The 18,252-nt window shown below is 40.3% G+C and overlaps 1 protein-coding gene across 1 annotated transcript in view; it reads right to left on the bottom strand.

Annotated features, from left to right (window-relative positions):
* The window catches only part of SLC9A4 (solute carrier family 9 member A4), a 37,939-nt gene that overhangs the window by 15,002 nt on the left and 4,685 nt on the right, over positions 1-18,252 (bottom strand). The window contains exons 3-7 of the mRNA XM_068423820.1: positions 13,348-13,607; positions 9,725-9,942; positions 4,899-5,101; positions 3,666-3,752; positions 2,260-2,330 (exon numbers count right to left, since the gene is read on the bottom strand). Coding sequence (XP_068279921.1) covers positions 2,260-2,330; positions 3,666-3,752; positions 4,899-5,101; positions 9,725-9,942; positions 13,348-13,607 — 839 coding nt within the window. The remainder of the gene's footprint in view (positions 1-2,259; positions 2,331-3,665; positions 3,753-4,898; positions 5,102-9,724; positions 9,943-13,347; positions 13,608-18,252) is intronic.

Raw genomic sequence — 18,252 nt, 5'->3', positions numbered from 1 at the left:
TATATTTCAGTGGTGGAAAATGAATCCAAATTGGAAGCATCTGTGGACTTCTGAAGGTGTAGTGAGTGGAGACTTTTAGGGAACATTTGGCATGGTCTACTGGTCCACAAAGATTGCAAAGCCCACCAGACAAAAGGAAGAAACAAGCTGCAATCAGAGAAAAAAAGAGGGCTGGGTGTGTGTTTGCATAGAACACCACCACATCTGTCAGAAAAGAATATGGCCAGTCTCCATGCATTTGTACAAATGTTGTGTTCTAGTAGGGTACACTACTAGCAGGCAGCTGCTCTTACAGTAATCCTGGCCCATTCAACCAGCCACCAGTGAGGCTCTAAATGGCCCAGCAGTTACAGTAGTTTGGGCCCATTATGTTGCTGATAATTTTGAATCCTGACAATTAGAGCAGAGAAAATACATTTCTTTGTATTCTGAATAACAGAGAGATTGAATGGACCACAAAATACTATGTGCTCGCATGCTGAAGATTGTAAAATATCACTAATGTGTGGCATAATTTGAATGTGAATGTGTGTGTGTGCTTTGGAACAGGTATGTTCTTTCAGGCAGACGTTTAGCAGAACAACAGCAGATCTTCTTATAGGTTTCTTTCAGAGGAACAGTTTACCACAGCAAGGTGATGTGCTCCACAATGCTAGGAAAAGCACTGCAGTTTGTACGTATTTTCTTAACAAAGGCTAGTTTTTATGCATTAGTAGCAGAGATAGGTACACAAGTGTTTCGACTGGGATGAGAGCTCTTTTATGTTTTTCTGTGTAACAGAAAGCCTCCTGGAGTGTCATCACTTAGGTGATTAATTCTGATATATATATATACTAAACATCTTTAAAGTTGTGGAGAAAAGTCTAGGGAATGCCTTTTAATATGATCTTCTTACATTAAATGTCTTTACATACAGTGTGTTTTTTTAATCAGCCCCTGAAGTGAAACACTACATTTAAGGCTAGTTTGGGCAAAATTCTCTTTTCATAGCTGTTGGGTAGACGTCAAATAAGGTGTTAACATTTTCTCACAGATACGTGTAAATGCAGGTATTTCAATGGAATTACAGCTGCAACAGGGATTTGTTTAGCTTATTGACTGCACAGACAGTGGTGTGGTCCCAGCAGATGTCCTAAAGCTACCTCTGTACTGTGAGAACCAAGAGGACATTTAGCTTCTGGATCCAGGTATGTGCCCTAGCACATTACATCATTACTCTTCATTGGGACAAGAACTGGATGCAAACCAGCCACCTTCTTCCCACACTTAATTCCTGATTTCCTTAGGGAGAAACCCAGTCATGAAAGGAGTCACCACATGTCCCAACAGACCCCGCTGGCTGGATTACTGGAGTCCAATGCTGAAAGGTGAGACAGAGTACTCCTGCACAGAAGTCTAGGCATAGATAGGATAACTAGGGACAACTTTTAGCCCACAGCATCATGATAAGATGTTTGTGGGAAAGGAAGATTAGTCTCTCCCCACACTTCACATGCTGCGGTGGTGGCCAACATGATCACAGAGCTCCCTTTGGGAAAAGGTAAAGGGAATGGCAGCTCAGAATGGCAGGTCCATCTCTTCTGGGCAGTGCCTGGAAAAGCCACAAAGCTTCACAAAACCACCTCATCCTGCTTATAGAAGACACAATGCAGGTCCTGCATTTCTGAGTGAAGAGTAACTTGAAAGTATCTATGGTATCTATGTTATGCTACTGGATATTTAAATTAAACCATTCCCTTCAGTACTCTTATTTTCAGTATTACTGAATGCAAAGACCTGTAAGGATGGGTGACTAATTATTATTGAATTTGTACTCACCAACAAGGGGTTGTTTTTGCTGTGGAGGCTTACAGCAAAAGTCAGTGAAGCACAGACACCTTAAGTAGCTTCTGTTCTAAGTCCAGACCAAAGGGGCACTGCCACAGATCTAAGACTTATGCCAAAGCTATGTGCACAGGCTGATGTCTGCAGCGTGAGTTCCTGTGCTATGTTTTTTCTTTCAGAAGGCTTATTTTCTGTTTGTTTGTGCAGAAGCAATTTAGCAGGCAATATACGAGCACTTCACTCCCAAGAGATAACAGTTACTCAGGAGTTCACTTTTTAAAAAGAGATAGTGCACATGTCCACCAGTATTTTCATACTATTTTATGGGGCTTTGTGTGGCACAAGACTGATTTCCTATTCTATTTACCCATTGTATTTTATATGATAGATAGATAGGTTATTTTATTATAGTAGGCTGCAATAAGAGATACTTACTTATCTCTCAGCTGATAATGACTCCAATGTCCACATATGTCTTCAATACCAGCCTTCAAGTGATCCATTAACTGGGGAAACAAACATGGAAAAATTTTGATTGGCCATTATGAGAAAATAATGTCACAGTTGTTGACAAATATACAATTGTTGACAGGACTGTGAGATTTTTTAATTGGAGAGTGGGAGTTAATTCTGAAAGCATCTACATTTCTCTAAAAATCAAGGCAAAGATCCCACTGTGGCAGCTCTCAAGCTTGGCTGCAGTGGAGATATTTTGATGAAAGTGACAAGTCTGTCAGTCTGCTGTCATCTCACCATCACCCAGCAACATATAGGCCCAAGTAAAGGACTATGTCCAATGGAAGATGATACTGAGCATCCAAATTTTTTACTGAGACAAAAAACTAAATTCTTGGTTCTGTCAACCAAGTTTCCCTTCTGCATATATGACCTCCCTGAGAGGGAACAGGGCCATGTCCTCCACACCTCAACCTTTGCCTTGACCGACAAGTCCTCTGAGGATTTTGCAAATTGCCTTGGGACTAGTAAGTTCATCACTGCTAACTAATAGGATTTTCAGTCATCTTTTGTGTGTTTCTAGCATTATAGAAACAGACAGAAAAATGGCCAGTTCTTATATACGTATTGTTATAAGTGGTCCTTTTAAACGTAAATTCCTTTCAAGGTTAAGTGTAAAGGCTGAAATAATAAGAATTAGATGTACTTCAAATTCAAATCAGTTGAGATGCTCTAATTTTGCTAATGTGTCTGCATATGCTTAATTTTAAGGCACAATGTCTCTGTTATTTTCAAACATATTCCCTATTGTGAAAATGAAAGCATGTATGTATGTATAGAGTTGTTAAGTGAGTTTGAGCAGCTTTCTGTTGTTTTATATAATGGTAAGTTCAGAGCTAAAGCAAATTTTGAGAAGGGAAAAAATCATTACTCAGAATAACCTGAAACTATATTTGCAGACCAATTCTTCAACTGATTTCAGTTGAATAAAACTGATTAAAGACTTTTAAGGTGTCAGTGTGTCTAGAGCCAGTCAAAAGATGGCAACAAAGGTATCTGACAAATCTAGCTGGGAAGGATGATGAGTGCATTTTGTAAACACTACCTCTGTGTTTCTGTCCTTCCATGGTCACAAGGATGAAGAAGGGCCCTGATAAGCCATGACACCTGTGGTACAATATTATAATATGATAGTCACTACAAATATAAATGAGATATCATTTTTTCTAAAATTATGCCTAGGGTTTCCTCCAAATGTTTTTAAAAGCATTCAGTGTCCAAACCCACTGAATGCCAGTGCTACCAAATGCCTCCCTCTGTCCAGCTCTTTTGGAATACCCTTTCTCTTCTTTTAAGGATACCAGCTACTGATATAAAAAACTTACTCGCACATGAATTTCTTCATTGATAGACTCCTTTTTGTTGGTCTTTTTAACATCTAGATATCTGACCAATGGTCCAATTGTGATTCCCTGCATTTGGAACAATGAGTTGAGATGTTAATTGTCTTTTAGAAAAAACAGAAGGAAAGCAAAAGGATTAAATTTTAATCAATTGGGAAAGCTGTGTCTTAGACACAAGAATGATCTATTACTTGTATGGAGAGCTACAGAAGAGGATTAAAACTCAAAAACCTAGAAAAATTATGCAACAAGTTTTTTTTAAGTGAGATTGTATTTATCAACATTTTAACTATGTAAAGTAACTGACTCATTGCCAACCTTCTTCAAAACAACACTCACTTGAAAGAAAACATTATCTTTGTGAGGTTCTTACAATCTTGAAACCTCTTACTTCAGCATTTTCTGAATTAAATATTTTGGGGTTTTTTCACTTAGAAACCATTTTCAGCTGTTCTAAATTCTTTAGTTCACTGCTACAGAATAGCATTTAAAAAGGGGAAATAGAAATAAAATGTTTTTTCTGAAACATTCTGGTGGAATCTAAGTGCCTAACCAGAAGTGCATAGTTTCCCATTGGCACCCTAGAGTATCTGAGATATTTGTATGGGAAAATACAGAACATGGGACGCAAGACCTCCAGAAGATCCTGTTCTTCCAGGTACAGCAGTGTAAGCAAGCCAAGTGGAATAACCCAAACATCTGAAGTAGACACCTATTCTTACAAATCTGAATTATTCACTTTATTTTTCTTTAATATTCTTTTACAAAGGATTTCAAATTATTCTCATTTGGTCACCAAGATGAATGAAGATAAAAGTAAAAAATTCAAAATCCTTCATAGAACAGACATATTGTTTTCTGTTCAGTTTGAGATATACCACTAGTAGAGAACGATTCTGTGCTAATGTGTAAAATGCTTCTTAATTTGGAAGCATTAAGAAGCACTTGTGGAGTGAATATAAGAGATTTCAGCCAGAAAGTGCCCTTTTCCCTGAATGTTTTAGAAGGCACAGGTTTTCAATACAGACTTTCTGAAAAAGTTATTTAATAATACCTAAAATAGACCTGAAAGTGTAATTACACTGTGCAGTGCTAAATCTGTCCATAAAATATGATAGCTTGTCCTAGTTTAAGAGTAAATTAAATGTAATCTTCACTATGAAGTTTTCAGTTACCTCTATTACATGAAAGCTATCCATTAAGAAATACACTTACTTGGATGAACACAGTGAAATATATAATTACAAGAGTAGCCGTAATGAACAATTTTTTTCTTGGGAAGAGATTCTCTGGAAGCAAGAATGTAAGAGAGAAGCTGCTGGCTCCTCGAAGGCCACTGTAGGAAATAATGAGTTGGTCTTTGAAGGTGAAGGGATATGTTCGGAACTTGTTACTGATGTAGAAGAGAGCAAATACACCTAGGAAGGGAAAAAACCACAACTATTCTTAATCAAGGAGAAAAGGAAAACATTTAAAGCAAAACAACATCTTGGCCCAGGCAGCTGTTGACAGACATTTCTTTTCAATGTTGGGTTCTTGTAGCTTCTCTTTGACCAACTGCTGAATCTGTTTTGTGTGAAATAATCTCCTAGAAAAGATCGTGGTTCCTAACTGCGTCAGGATCTAAATTCACTTATGTGGTTTAGAAGTGAGATTAGGCAAATGATTTACTTTCTGTTTCTATGTTGCACAGTTCTTCTCTGAAGTGTTCTGGAGACAAGGCAAACCACTGGATGAGAGTTTTTCCTCTGCCTTCCCTTGCAATGTTTCCTGCTTTCTGCACAGCATCTGCCCAAAATGTTTGAACAGTACTTTACCAGCAAGTCCTGTGGACAGGTTCACTGAAAGGCAAAGAGTAATAGCATTTTAATTTTTAATCCTCTGGTTTATTGTGTCTCTAATTCTCTGTTTATTTCTCAAATTTCATTTTGCTTTTAATAAAAGCTAAAGTTAATCAGACAGTCTGTGGCTGTGTAAGGACTGCAGCTTTTCTTCATAGAGTACATCTAACAATTTGCTTGATTTACTCTTAATCTTCTTCATCTTCCATAAGAAACATGTATCCTATGTTTTGTGTGGAAACTCTTAAATTACTGAAATAAAAGCTGACAAATGCTGATAATTACTGGTGTCATTTTACACAGCTGTCACTGATAAACTCAGTGGATTGTTACAGGTAAATCCAGTAGCAGTATCTTGTTATGTAGGTTGCTGGATACCTCTTTATATAAGACCTTTTTTGGCTACTTATAACTATGCTAGACATCAGCTACTCAGACTGAAATTGTGTATGTGAGGTATAGCCCTCAGGCCAACTCTCTTTATTCAAGCTTCAGAGAAAATTATGTAATGATTTTAGCAAACAAATTTAGCGGAATATATTTCGGCCTTCCTCTGGAAAGCTCTAGCACTCCCCTTGGTGTTTGAGAGAAGGATGGACATGTGGCAGCAAAATATCTTCTTTACTAAGAGAGCACTTTTTCTGTCTTGATTGGAAGGATATTCCAATATGGACTCTGAAAGTAAGCCTTTAAAAACTTAGAGGCCATGCTTGATCCAGGATTAGACAGAAAATATTTAATTACTTTCTTTTTGCTGTCAACCCACAAGAATCACATCACCTCTACTGTTGAGTACTTGTGTCATCCCTATATAATAGAGCTGTTCAGATGCACGTACTTGAACATTCACAGGTTTCCCCTTTCCTCTTTTTCCTCTGGTTAAATGCCTTCTTTCAGGGCTCCCAGGCTTCAAAGTCAAAGGTCCTGAAATGTATATGGGCTTTGAGGGTCAAGCCAACATCTTCTTCCTGCTCTGTATTCTTTTTGACTGACGGATAAGCCACCTGAGAGATTTAAGAAATAGTACCTTAATCTCAGGTGTTTGATGCCAACACTTAGCTGGTCCCAATATTATACTCAGAGTACTGTAGGCTGGAAAGGACCTTTGGAGGTCAACTAGTCCAAGTCCCTACTCAAAGCAGAGCTAATCAGATCAGGTTACTCGATGTTCCAGTCAAGTCTTGATTGCCTTTAAGAATGCAAAGCCCGATCACTGTTACAATATTGGATCACCCTCATGTTAAGAAATGGGTTCTTACTGTCTAATCAGAATTTCCCATGTTCCAGCTTGTGTCTGTTGCCTCTTGTCGTATTGCTGTGCACCTCTGAGAAGTGTCTGGCTCCATCTTATCTCTCTCCTCTGATCGAGTACTTGTAGAAAGTCATAAGGTCTCTCCTGTGCCATATCTTCCCTGTGCTGCATAGACTCAGCACTCTCAGACTCTCCTTGTACATCCAGTGCTCCAGCCTCTGACCAGGTTGGTGGCCTCTATTGCACTTGATCCAGAACCTCCATGTCCTTCCTATATCGAGGAGCTCAGAGCTGGAAAGAGCATTCTGGAGACAGCACACACTTCCACCAGTGTTGAAGAGAGGGGAAGAAACACTTAGCTGAACCTGCTGGTTACACGCTTGTTAATGTAGTCCAGGACACGGTTGGCCTTTTTTGTCACAAGGACATAATTTTGGCCTGTGTTCAACCTATTGTCTACCAGGCCAGGTCCTTTTCTGCAGAGTTGCTTACTAGACTCCAAGCCTATACTGGTGCACGGAGTTATTCTAACCCACATGTAAGTCCTTGCATGTGCTCTTCTTGAACTTCACAAGATTTCTGTCAGCCCATTTCTCCAGCCTGTTTGGGTCCCTTTGAATGGAAGCCATCCAGAATATTGTCTGCTCCCTGCAGTTTGGTGTTGGCCACAAACTTGCTCAGTGTGCACTCCATTCCATCCTCCAGGTCATTAATGAAGACATTAAAACAATATCGGTCCCTGTACTGAGCCCTGAGGGATGCCATTAGCCACCAGCTAAACCAGTATTTTAAGCCCATCAGTCCAGCCAATTCCCTTCCCACATTATCAACCACTTCAACTGGCCAAAATCTGCTCTTTGAAGTCCAGGGTTGTCATTCCGCTGTTTGTTGGCTTGCTCACTCCTCTCAGGATCTTAGCATTCACAGTCTCACGGTCACTGCAGTTAAGGTTGCCCTCAATCTTCACATCTTCAGCCATTTCTTCCTTCTTTGTGAGTGGTAGAGAAGACAAAGTATATACTCGGTTGATTCATCAACCAGTCTCTAGCAACTATCACTTGCCTTTTCCTCTCAACTCCTTTTTGCCTTTCCCTTTAGGTCACAGCTGGCCCTGATGAATCACCTGACAGGTCTTGTTCCTTCTCAATACCATAGCAGATAATGCAGGGCCAACACCCAGAGCTCAAGCCTGGGCTTTGTATGTAAAGGGGAATATAGACAAGGGCTGAAGGCTGGAGGAGGTGGTGGCAGGTGTTCAGTGTAGATTTCTGCTCCACAGGATGCTCCAGAGAGGCCTCCCTTGATTATAAATGAAGCATGGGGGAACTAACCTACTTAGTTAGCCAAGGTAGGTGCCTAAATTTCAGTGCTCAGAATATCTCCTCTAAGGCCGCCTGATGAATATTTGGATTTCTCATTTTCTTTAAAAATATAAATTACTCTGAAAAATCCTACTGAAATTCAAAAAGAATGTTATTAAGATGGTCAATTCAGGCACTCAGAAGTTAAAAAATGTCAGAAATAACGTTGCCTGCATAATTGCATTTTTGGCCTTCTCATGTGTACTACTTCCAAAACATCTTTCATTACAAAAGCATTGTTCACTCATATTTTCAACTAAATTTAAGTGACAAATAACAATGGCTGAGTAGGGTGTTTTCCATAATTCATCACTTCTCTGGGAGTAAATGCGTTTGCTTTCTGTTGCAGCAGTTACAACTTAACCTGATGCAGAATAGAATACTCAGGTTCGCAAAAAGGATGGCATAATTCATGGGCAACAGGTTCAAAACAGACCCCTATGTAATGTAGGCAAGGAGGGTACCATCTTGCATCCCTAACACAGTGACTGTAGATGCTGAGGAAGTAGGAGGTGAACAGAGCTCAGAAAGTGGCCAGGCTTGAAAGCCTTTCCTAATTAGCATCTCCTGCAGGCTCTGTTGAAGACACTACTAGAGGGTTTGTCTGACCCAGTAGGTCATTCCTTCTTTTCTTATGTCAGCTAGAGTGTTTGGCTAGACTGTACTAGTAGATGAGAGAGAAGATGGCAATGTGTTTCCTCTCTGCTTCCACTGTTGTGGTAAATTGGCTAATAGGCACAAAAGCAGCTCATATGAGAAGTCTGCCAGGACTGCTACCACCTCCAGAACACCACCAGCCTTCTTATTTTTTCTCCTTTTTCAACGTTGCTGTCAACCCATCCTGGACATTAGAAGATGAGAAATTGTGTCCCACGGCTCGTGTGACATCATCTATAAACTGCCCTGCCCATGCTGGAGGAATCCCAGTCTTGCATTCGAGGGAGCAGGAGACCTTTGCAGAAATGGGGAGATATTGTGTGGAGAAATTGAGTAATTTCAAATAGGCACTCTTTTCTAGCAGTTAAAAACTTCAGAGTTGACTTGTGAGGAGCAGGAGCATAGCATGGTTGGCCTAGATGTGGTATAAGGAAGGAAAGAGTCCCTGTTCATTTATCTATCAGTGCTAATTTCCACCTTCCTTCTTCTTCAATGCCTCTGGCACTCCTCACCCAGGACCTGTACTGCTATAGTGCCAGAAGTGTGGTGATGTACATTATCTAATTAATAAGTTAATTACAGTGTACAATGAAATTATTATGAAGCCCACTTACCCAAGGGCATATAGTTAACTAAGATATAAGCATCTATATAACCATAATAATGGTAATATTTTAATTTTGCTTAAAATATTCCATTCTCACCTAATTATAAAGTCTGTGCTTGAAAACTGGCATTCAGATTTGTTTGGGGCTTTTTCTCTCTTTTTCTCCTTGTGTAGATTTGTGAAATTCATATGTCAGTAACATAAGCCTCGTAAATTTTTTATTAAACCGGTTATGCCAGTCAGCACAGACTTTTCTAACATATCTTTGCACAAAGGCTTTCTCTCAGAGGTGCACAGAAGGTGGCCTGCAAAAGCTGACTTACTCAGTGTCCGCCAAACGAGACAGAAGAACAGAGTGAAGCAAATGAAGGCCCAGTTCCACTCGTGGTTTTTCCCCACTGTAGACACTCCCATGAACACAAAAATCAGGGTCTCACTGACGCTGCTCAGCATCTTCATGAAATATTTTATTGTGGTATAGGAATTCTGGGAGACATTCTCCTCCACGTATTTTTTCATTGTCACTGCACATGCTGTCATCCTGTACCAGGCAAAACATCAGATATCAGCCACAACCTGTTTTGCTTTTAAGAACAACCTCAGCCTTCATTCCCTGCACTCTCCATCACCAGCCTCTGACCTTTCTAACATCAAGAAGCATTTTATTTCTTCATTAATATTTGCTATTTTATTAGATAGAAGAGCATCTTCATTCAACTTTACAAATCCATTTGGCATACAGGAAAAAGGAAGCAAACGAGTCAGCCTTCCTGATGAGGAAGTGAGGGTATCATGTTCTAGTTCAAAGTCCATTTTATCCTGAAAGCCTAACACACAGCCACCAAGCACCAAATATTTGAGTCTCAAACAAAGGGCAAGTTGGTTTTCTACCAGTCTGTGGATGGATCAGTTAGAGAGACATAACCTCTTAGTGATCTTTTCCTTTGAGGTGGTGGTGGGAGAACATGGTGGTAGTCCCATGCTGGGGCCAAAGCTTCTGGTGGCTCCCTGCTAGCTGGCTGGCAGATCAGCAGGGCCAGGCTAAGCTTCAGTGACTCTCCACTCACAGCAGCCCATTGCTGTACAGCAGGGGGAAATTCAGTTATCCTACAGATGTGTCCTTCCCCACTTCTTGTTACCCAGGGTGTGGGTAATGTGCCTAAGGAAGCAAAGGGATGTTTTCCACCTCTTTGCTGTTAATGAAGACTAGAGCCTGCTTCAGAGGCATCAGCAGCCACCCAACACAATCAACGCTGGTAACAATCAACGGAGCAGTAGTATTTGAGCAGCCCTACTGAAGGGAGTTTCCTCTTCTCCCCTTCATTTTCCATAGTCATAGGTAATAGATAGTTTGAGTGCTATGCTAGTAACATGTTTCATCATCTATCTAGTTTCTACTGATACTATTTTAGTCTTTGGGGGCTTCTTGTGATAATATTTTTCCAAACTTGTGAATTCAGAGAACGCTGACTGTTCATTAAATAACCCTTCATCTAGTTTCTGCGCATTTCATTTCCACTGAAGAGATCTCAAGGGTATTCTGGTGGAGCTAAGACATTTAGCAGGCCCAAGAACACTCTAAGACAAGGCCATTAGGCATTAATGTTTAATGCTGTTGACTTTCAGCAACACATACATAATAGACTTCCATGATCCAAGTGAAAAATGAATGAATTCCTCAATAATTCAGAAGGGTGGCAATAAGTTCCCATCCCTAAAACAAGCAATAATTTCCTTAATAAAGCAGTAAGAATAATAAATTCCAATTATATTAACGTTCTTTTATTACTAATAATTTCAGCACTGTAATGAAAATAAGAAGCAAAAGAAATAACGAGCTATGTAGTCTAGTGTAATGAATAGGCAGGGAAGCAGTACTTTGGGAAGTGCAGGTAGGAGAGGGTCCATATGGTATTAGCGCTCACTACATAGTAGGTCTAACCCCTCTCAACTAAAGTCATCAGTCACCTCAATCAGAGCAAAAGTGTTGGATATGCAAAACATAGTACGAGACTCGTCTGCTTTGTCTAATTGCTCAGAAAAACATATCTCCTGTCTAACTACTTATTTAATATGGTTAAATATTCAAACATTGCTTCCCAGGGCCATCCTGCAAAGGTTGTTTTCACAAAGCCAATTCTGCTCTGAATCTGAACAAATTGGGGTTTTTCAGCCTGAAGAAGAGAAGGCTCCAGGGAGGCCTTGTTGCTGCCTTTCAGTCCTTAAAGGGCACTTACAAGAATGATGGGGATACAGTTTTTAGTAGCGCCTGTTGTGATAGGGGTAATGGTTTTAAACTGAAAGAGGGTAGATTTAAACTAGATATAAGGAAGAAATTTTTTACTATGAGGGTGGTGAAACACTGAAACAGGTTGCCCAGAGAGGTGGTAGATGCCCCATCCCTGGAAACATTCAAGGTTAGGCTGGATGGGGCTCTGAGCAACCTGATCTCGTTGAAGATGTCCCTGCTCATTGCAGGGGGATTGGACTAGATGGCCTTGAAAGGTCCCTTCCAACCCAAATTGTTCTATGATTATATGAAACCAGGGGTTGACAAGTGGAGCCTGCAGCAGCCAACAGTGCTAGCTGGAGCATTTACCTCCATCAAGTTCCCATTTCTTTACACTTCACCCTGCTGAGGGGCTGTTTGGTGTGGTATCTTTGAAATTCACCTACCAGCAGTTTTCTTGTAAAGTCTCTCAATTTCACCTGTATTCCTTCCTTTCTCTTCTGACTCCTTTCCTGCTGCCATCGTCTTTCCTTCCCACAATACTTCCCACAAGGGAGTGGAACATCTCCCTTATGAGGAGAGGCTGAGGGAGCTGGGTCTCTTTATCTTGGAGGAGAATGAGGGGTGACCTCATTAATGTTTATAAATATGTAAAGGGCAAGTGTCATGAGGATGGAGCCAGGCTCTTCTCAGTGACATCCATTGACAGGACAAGGGGCAACGGGTGCAAGCTGGAACACAGGAGGTTCCACATAAATATGAGGAAAAACTTCTTTACAGTGAGGGTAACTGAACACTGGAACAGGCTGCCCAGAGAGGTTGTGGAGTCCCCTTCTCTGGAGACATTCAAAACCCGACTGGACGCATTCCTGTGTGACATGATCTAGGTAATCCTGCTCTGGCAGGGGGACTGGACTAGATGATCTTTCGAGGTCCCTTCCAATCCCTAACATTCTGTGATTCTGTGATACTCACCCTCTCTGCATTTACTGTGGTCGATAGATGTGCCAGCTTCCTCCCTGAAGTGGGCACCCGTGCCACCACAGAACTTTAAGGAAGCAGTCCCCGGCATTACAGCAGTATCAAGCTACCTTGACCACATCAAAATATGATCATCAATATCCATATAAATGACTATATGTATGCATATGTGCTTGACGTTTTTGGTTGTCTGGTTTTGCCCAGTTTCATTTCCAGTGATGCTGTTCAAACGTAATTCCAGTAAATTGTGTTAGAGCTGATGTTCACACCTGTATACCAAAGCAAGAACTCAGATGTTCTTTATTATGTTTTCCATACTCATTACTTTTCTTCTCTCTTGTAAGCTGATGGTGATGCTGCTTAGAAATACAGATGCACTGATCTATTATCAAATCATTCTCTCATTCTGCTGACCTTATCAGAAGTAGCAGCCAGATGGTGGCAGCACTAGTCATTTTACCCACAGCTTGCAATATTTTTTCCAACAGGCAAAAATCTAAAAAAATTTCAGAGCAGATATGCACTCCTCAGTAGTACATCTATGCCTACATGGACCATGGGTTTGTTCTTCCTAGTTACCAATGCATTTTACAGATCCCTTAGAAGACGTACACTGCAGATCTCTAGGCCAGAGACTGAAAATCCCTGTATTGTACCAACCTCGAGCAAACCAGCTCCTCAAAACAACACCACTTCCCTCGAGAGGGCATCCAAAAAGCCATAAGGGGTACTCACGCCAAAATGCCTGAGATGTAAAGGGTTTCAGCGGACAAGTATGACAGATAGCTGAACATGAAGACCAGCAAGGGTTCGATAGCAGAAACGTTGTGGGTGAATCGAGTCACGAACGCTGAAATAAATCCAAAGACGATGCCAAACAACACGCCACCCAGCCCCACCACGAAGAAGCGAGCAAAGCCAGCAAAGACATCGATGGATTCTATTTCTTCGTATCTGTGCATCTGGGTGAAGGCGATGAAGATGTTATATAAAACCTACATGTGAAAACAAGGAGACAGCAGTCAGGTGTCTTTCTGAACCTGGCAGGCTTACTCATTTTATGGTGGGGGAGGGCGGTGTGTGAGTGTGTGTATATATATATTATATATATGCCTGAAATTGTTTTAGACAGCTCAGCAAAGTAACAGTTGAAATCTCAGCTGGTTCTTAACAAGTCCCAGAATTAAGTGTCTGTTAAGTATCATGAAAAACAGAAAAAAAAAGAAGAGTAGATGGTTATGTAATAAGAGTGAAAATCTGGGGTATCAAATGCAATTGAAGTAACAAAAATACTCAAGCTTTTTTGTTTTCTGAAGGTAAACCTAATTATTGGTCTTGGTTGCAGATGTTGAAAGCCAGCAGGGTATGTTGCCAACACCAGGCTCTCCCCTCCACTTTCTCTTTCTGACTCAGGATGAGGCAGGGCAGCTACTAAGAATCACACTTTTGATTTAAATCCCATTTAGGTTGTCTGTATGATCAGTAGACTGGACACACTTAATTAGACAGACTCTGGAATGTTAATTGTTTTTCAATAGTGCTTGATGCATAAAAATCATGAAACATCACTGGGAATGGGAAAGGAAGCAGGAGAAGGAAATGGGAAGGGAAGGGAAGGGAAGGGAAGGGAAGGGAAAATAGTAGCCTCAGTTTCATATTATCTCTAGCTAGATAAATACAGCCTCTCTATCCTCACATGTTTTGGGTTTGATGTCCCTTAACCTCCTTACCAGGAACTCTGTGTCAATCTCAAAGTGGGAACCAAAAGCTGTGGCACTCTAAATGGCCTAAAGACCCTTCACATATATATTTTGACTAGAAAGCTTGAAATGACAAAAATAAAAAAAAAAATGTCAGATTAGAAGAAAGATTGAATTTGCTACATGATATAATTTGGTCTGTGAAGAAAATTTCATTTAGTTTAGAGCACATAAGTTTACCATACTTCTATTATCAGTAATTTCTTTTCTGCAGAAATTTGTAATGAAAAATCTTCAGTGTATTCCACTTTCATCCATCTTTTAGAAACTAATAGAGAGTTTCCACAGTAATGAGTGGTGTAGTAATAAAAAGGTCTTAGAGGTTGTTGACAGTCGATTAACATTAAGTCCTATCAGATTTGTTTACAGGGAGTGTGTAACACATGAAAGTCGCCTTTCAGTTTTCAAGAGAATTTGGGGAACCTCTAAAGACATCAGCTCTCTAAAGCTGTTGCACCAAAGCATTGGTACAAAAAACACAAAACAGACCAAAATCATTTGCCTTATCTGTTTTTCTTTGGTCTTTCATCTTCATATAGTTAATCCCAGAAGGCTATTAAGAAGATTAAAGCAGGTATTTGCAGGTAGAAGAGTCAAGCTCATTAGGATAATAGTTGCTCCCCAGCTACTATCACATCTTAAATTGCTACTGGGAATATATGACCTTGAATTGTCACACAGCCTGTTCTCCAGGAGGCTCATTGCTAATATTTCTGGGGGACAGACAAAGCACAACAAAATACTTCATGTGAGAAAATACCCAGAGCTGTTTTTTGCTATGTGTGAAATTAGGCTCTTCAGTGGCAGATAAGGAAAAGGGGGTTCACGTCTCAACAGTAAGTAAACCTTACTGTAACTTACCATATAGCTTTTAATTACAAAGTCTGTTTTCTCTCTGTTCCCCCTTTCTTGCAGACTTCAACCTCTTCCTAAGACTTGTGGTTCTTTATAAATGATACCCAGGTGAATCTATGCTGACTTATGAATAAAGCAAATTATCCTCAGCAAATGACTTAGTTTTTCTCTCTTTTTCTAGTTCCTAAAGTGTCTATATGATATAACTGAATTGGCACTGAAATGGAAATTATGGAAATATGACATAATTTCCATTTTTTGGTAAAATGCTTTGTGGGAGTAAAGTGTTCTGTACAAAATCCTGCACTGCATCATACAAGTAAGGCTCCATGTGAATGCTGCTCGGCTAAGTTACATTGCAGTGTTTATGCCAGTAAATGGAGTGCTGTAATTCTTTACATGGTAAGAAAGCCTAGATCAGCTTAGAATGCCTCTGTTCACTCAAAAAGAAGGGATGATTTGACAGTTGGCCTCTTTGAACAATTCTGAGAATGTCATGCTTTGGGTTTTTTGTGGGGGACATTACCGTGTAGTGGTGTACCACTGGGTGGCTATTACAGCCAGAGAGAGGAAGAGAGAGCGTGACACTGTAGCCCACAGGGGACGTCCCCTGGGACTCGTCCCTGCTCCAGTGTCTATATGATACAAACATTGCACATACCACCCACATCAGAAGCATTGGAAAAAAAGATTTTCAAGTGACTGCCTTAACCACCAATTAGAGAAAACAGTCACTGCCACTTCATTTTGAGTACAGCATGATGTGTAGGTGTTTTCAGTGTTTCCAAAATCAAACCTCAGACATGAAGTAGTCAGGGGAAATATTCAGTTTCCTGATGCACACAGGTGCTCAGCTCCTGTTGAGACAGAAATGGCCTGTGTATATGCAGGAGCAGAGCTTCAGATACCTGAAACACTTTGCAGCAAAGTCAACATCCTCCATCTGTGTTCAGGTTTGAATGAAATCTGCACTGCATTTACCAATATCACTGTTTTGAACGGGGCTTTGAACTCCACTGATGTATGATACATGCTAGGACCAGTCCTGTTGCTGTCTGCGCGATTCTGATGCTAACAGTTCACTCAGAAGCAACTGGGAAAAGAAGCAGTTAACAGGACCTGAAGCCTTCATGTTCCATTTGCGGACATGGCCCTATTGAGGAGAATGGGAAAAGGTACAAATGGGTAAAAAGGGTAAATTATCCACTTTTGTCCCAGTCCCTTAAGTCAAAGGCATAACTCCTGAATCATCCTTCTAATTTCACAATCCCTTATTTTGCAAATATTTTATACCACGATATTAAATTAAGTATAGGAGAGGGAGCAATTTTTGCCTCAAATATAATATACAAGATCAGCAAGATTCATACTAGTTTTTCCTGCTGGGGAGAAAAATGTTCAAGCTGATAAGCAGGCTGGAGAGAACTGGGGGATATTTGCATTTAAACAATAGAAAAATATGTGTGCTTAATATATCTAAGTGATATTATCTTTTTAAACACATAGAGTTAACTCAAAGGAAACTGTTAAGAGAGAAATGAGGAGGAAATGGTAAGATAAGACACCTGAGGTAAACAGTTTTAAGACTTTTAAAAAGCAAGTGGGGTATCACAGATGAGAAAACCACCTATTGAGCTCCTTCCGGGTGACAAATAGTTCAGTCTTCTCAAATATGAAGCCACATATAGATTCGAACGCCCAGAAAATGGGTGAGAGGTGGGTGATGCGCAGATGCATCAGCAGCACCTGACGAACGGATTGCAACATAAGTGCTGTGAGAAGAGCTCCAAAGATGAGGGCGCGTGGGGCAAAGAGAACTCACAGTGCTGTAGCCAACATTCCCCATGTACAGCTCTTTGATCTCTTTTGCTAACACACCTAGAGCTGCTGAGGATTGCTTAAATACCACTGGTTTAAAAGGCTTTCTGTCACTACAAATTTATGCTGTAACAGGATCCTGACTGAAAGCTCATGTAAATACCATCATGAGTTGGATCCACATTGTAAATAACAGCTGGGAGCAAAGGGCTGACAAGGTAGAGAGCCAGTCAAAAAAGGGATGAAACAAGCTCTTCCAGAGTGAGGCAGAGGTATCCAGAGTGAGGCAGAGGTATTACTTTTTGAGGTCTGCACTCAAAGGAACCAAAAAGACAAGTAGAAGTGATAGATGCATTGGGAATTTTTTTGTTACAACCATAACACATAAGTAGTTTCCATGTGAAGTTAAGTCACGTTTGTCTCTTAGTTCTACATCAGCCCTACTACACCTCTGATTCACCAAGACGAAGGATTTATGATCAATAGGCTGTGACTGCAAGAAATTACTTCATTCCTTTTCCTTTTCACATTACTCATAAACTGCACTTCTCCCATGAAGCCTTTCAGCAATGAACTCTGTACAGATTTTACAAGTCCAGGTTGTGCTGCACCTCATGTATAACAGTATTGGGATAGATTTTATGTGTTTTAGATTCCTGTGATTTAAATTCTGTAAAGATCTTATCTAGCAAAACTCCTTAACCTGCAGTTAACTTTCAGCGCATGAGCAGTCCTGTTGGTTTCTGAGCAATTAATTTCCTGCTTGAAATGTCTTGCTTGAGAAGCATGTGTGTTCTAAGTGGCTTTGTCAGTTGTGGTTTACAGCCAGAATTTCAGATTGCTCCAAGTTTTAGTAGAACTAATGGGAAGATGGGAAAAGTATTAGCAAAATGAAGTCCGTAAAAAACTCTTTTCCTATTTAAAAAAAAAAACAAACACAAAAAACTTATTCCAAAAGCATTGTTTCAGGACACTTGAGATAAGACACCTAAGAAAGGTGAACATTTGTCAGATGTCAATTTTTTTACTGATAGAAACAGGGTTCTGCAAAGTCATTACTCGGTTTTGAAATTCCTGTCTAAGGTCTCTGGAGAACTTTCTAGAGGGAGCTGGAGGTTGTCCACATCTGGCTTTTTTTTTTTTTTTTTTTTTGCAGAGGGCTCTCTAAGGCATATGACAAGGGAGAGTGTCCTGTATTGCTACCCCT

This window comes from Nyctibius grandis, chromosome 2 (genome assembly GCF_013368605.1).
Source record: "Nyctibius grandis isolate bNycGra1 chromosome 2, bNycGra1.pri, whole genome shotgun sequence".
Lineage (NCBI taxonomy): Eukaryota > Metazoa > Chordata > Aves > Nyctibiiformes > Nyctibiidae > Nyctibius > Nyctibius grandis.
This window is presented reverse-complemented; position numbering and strand designations above follow the sequence as displayed.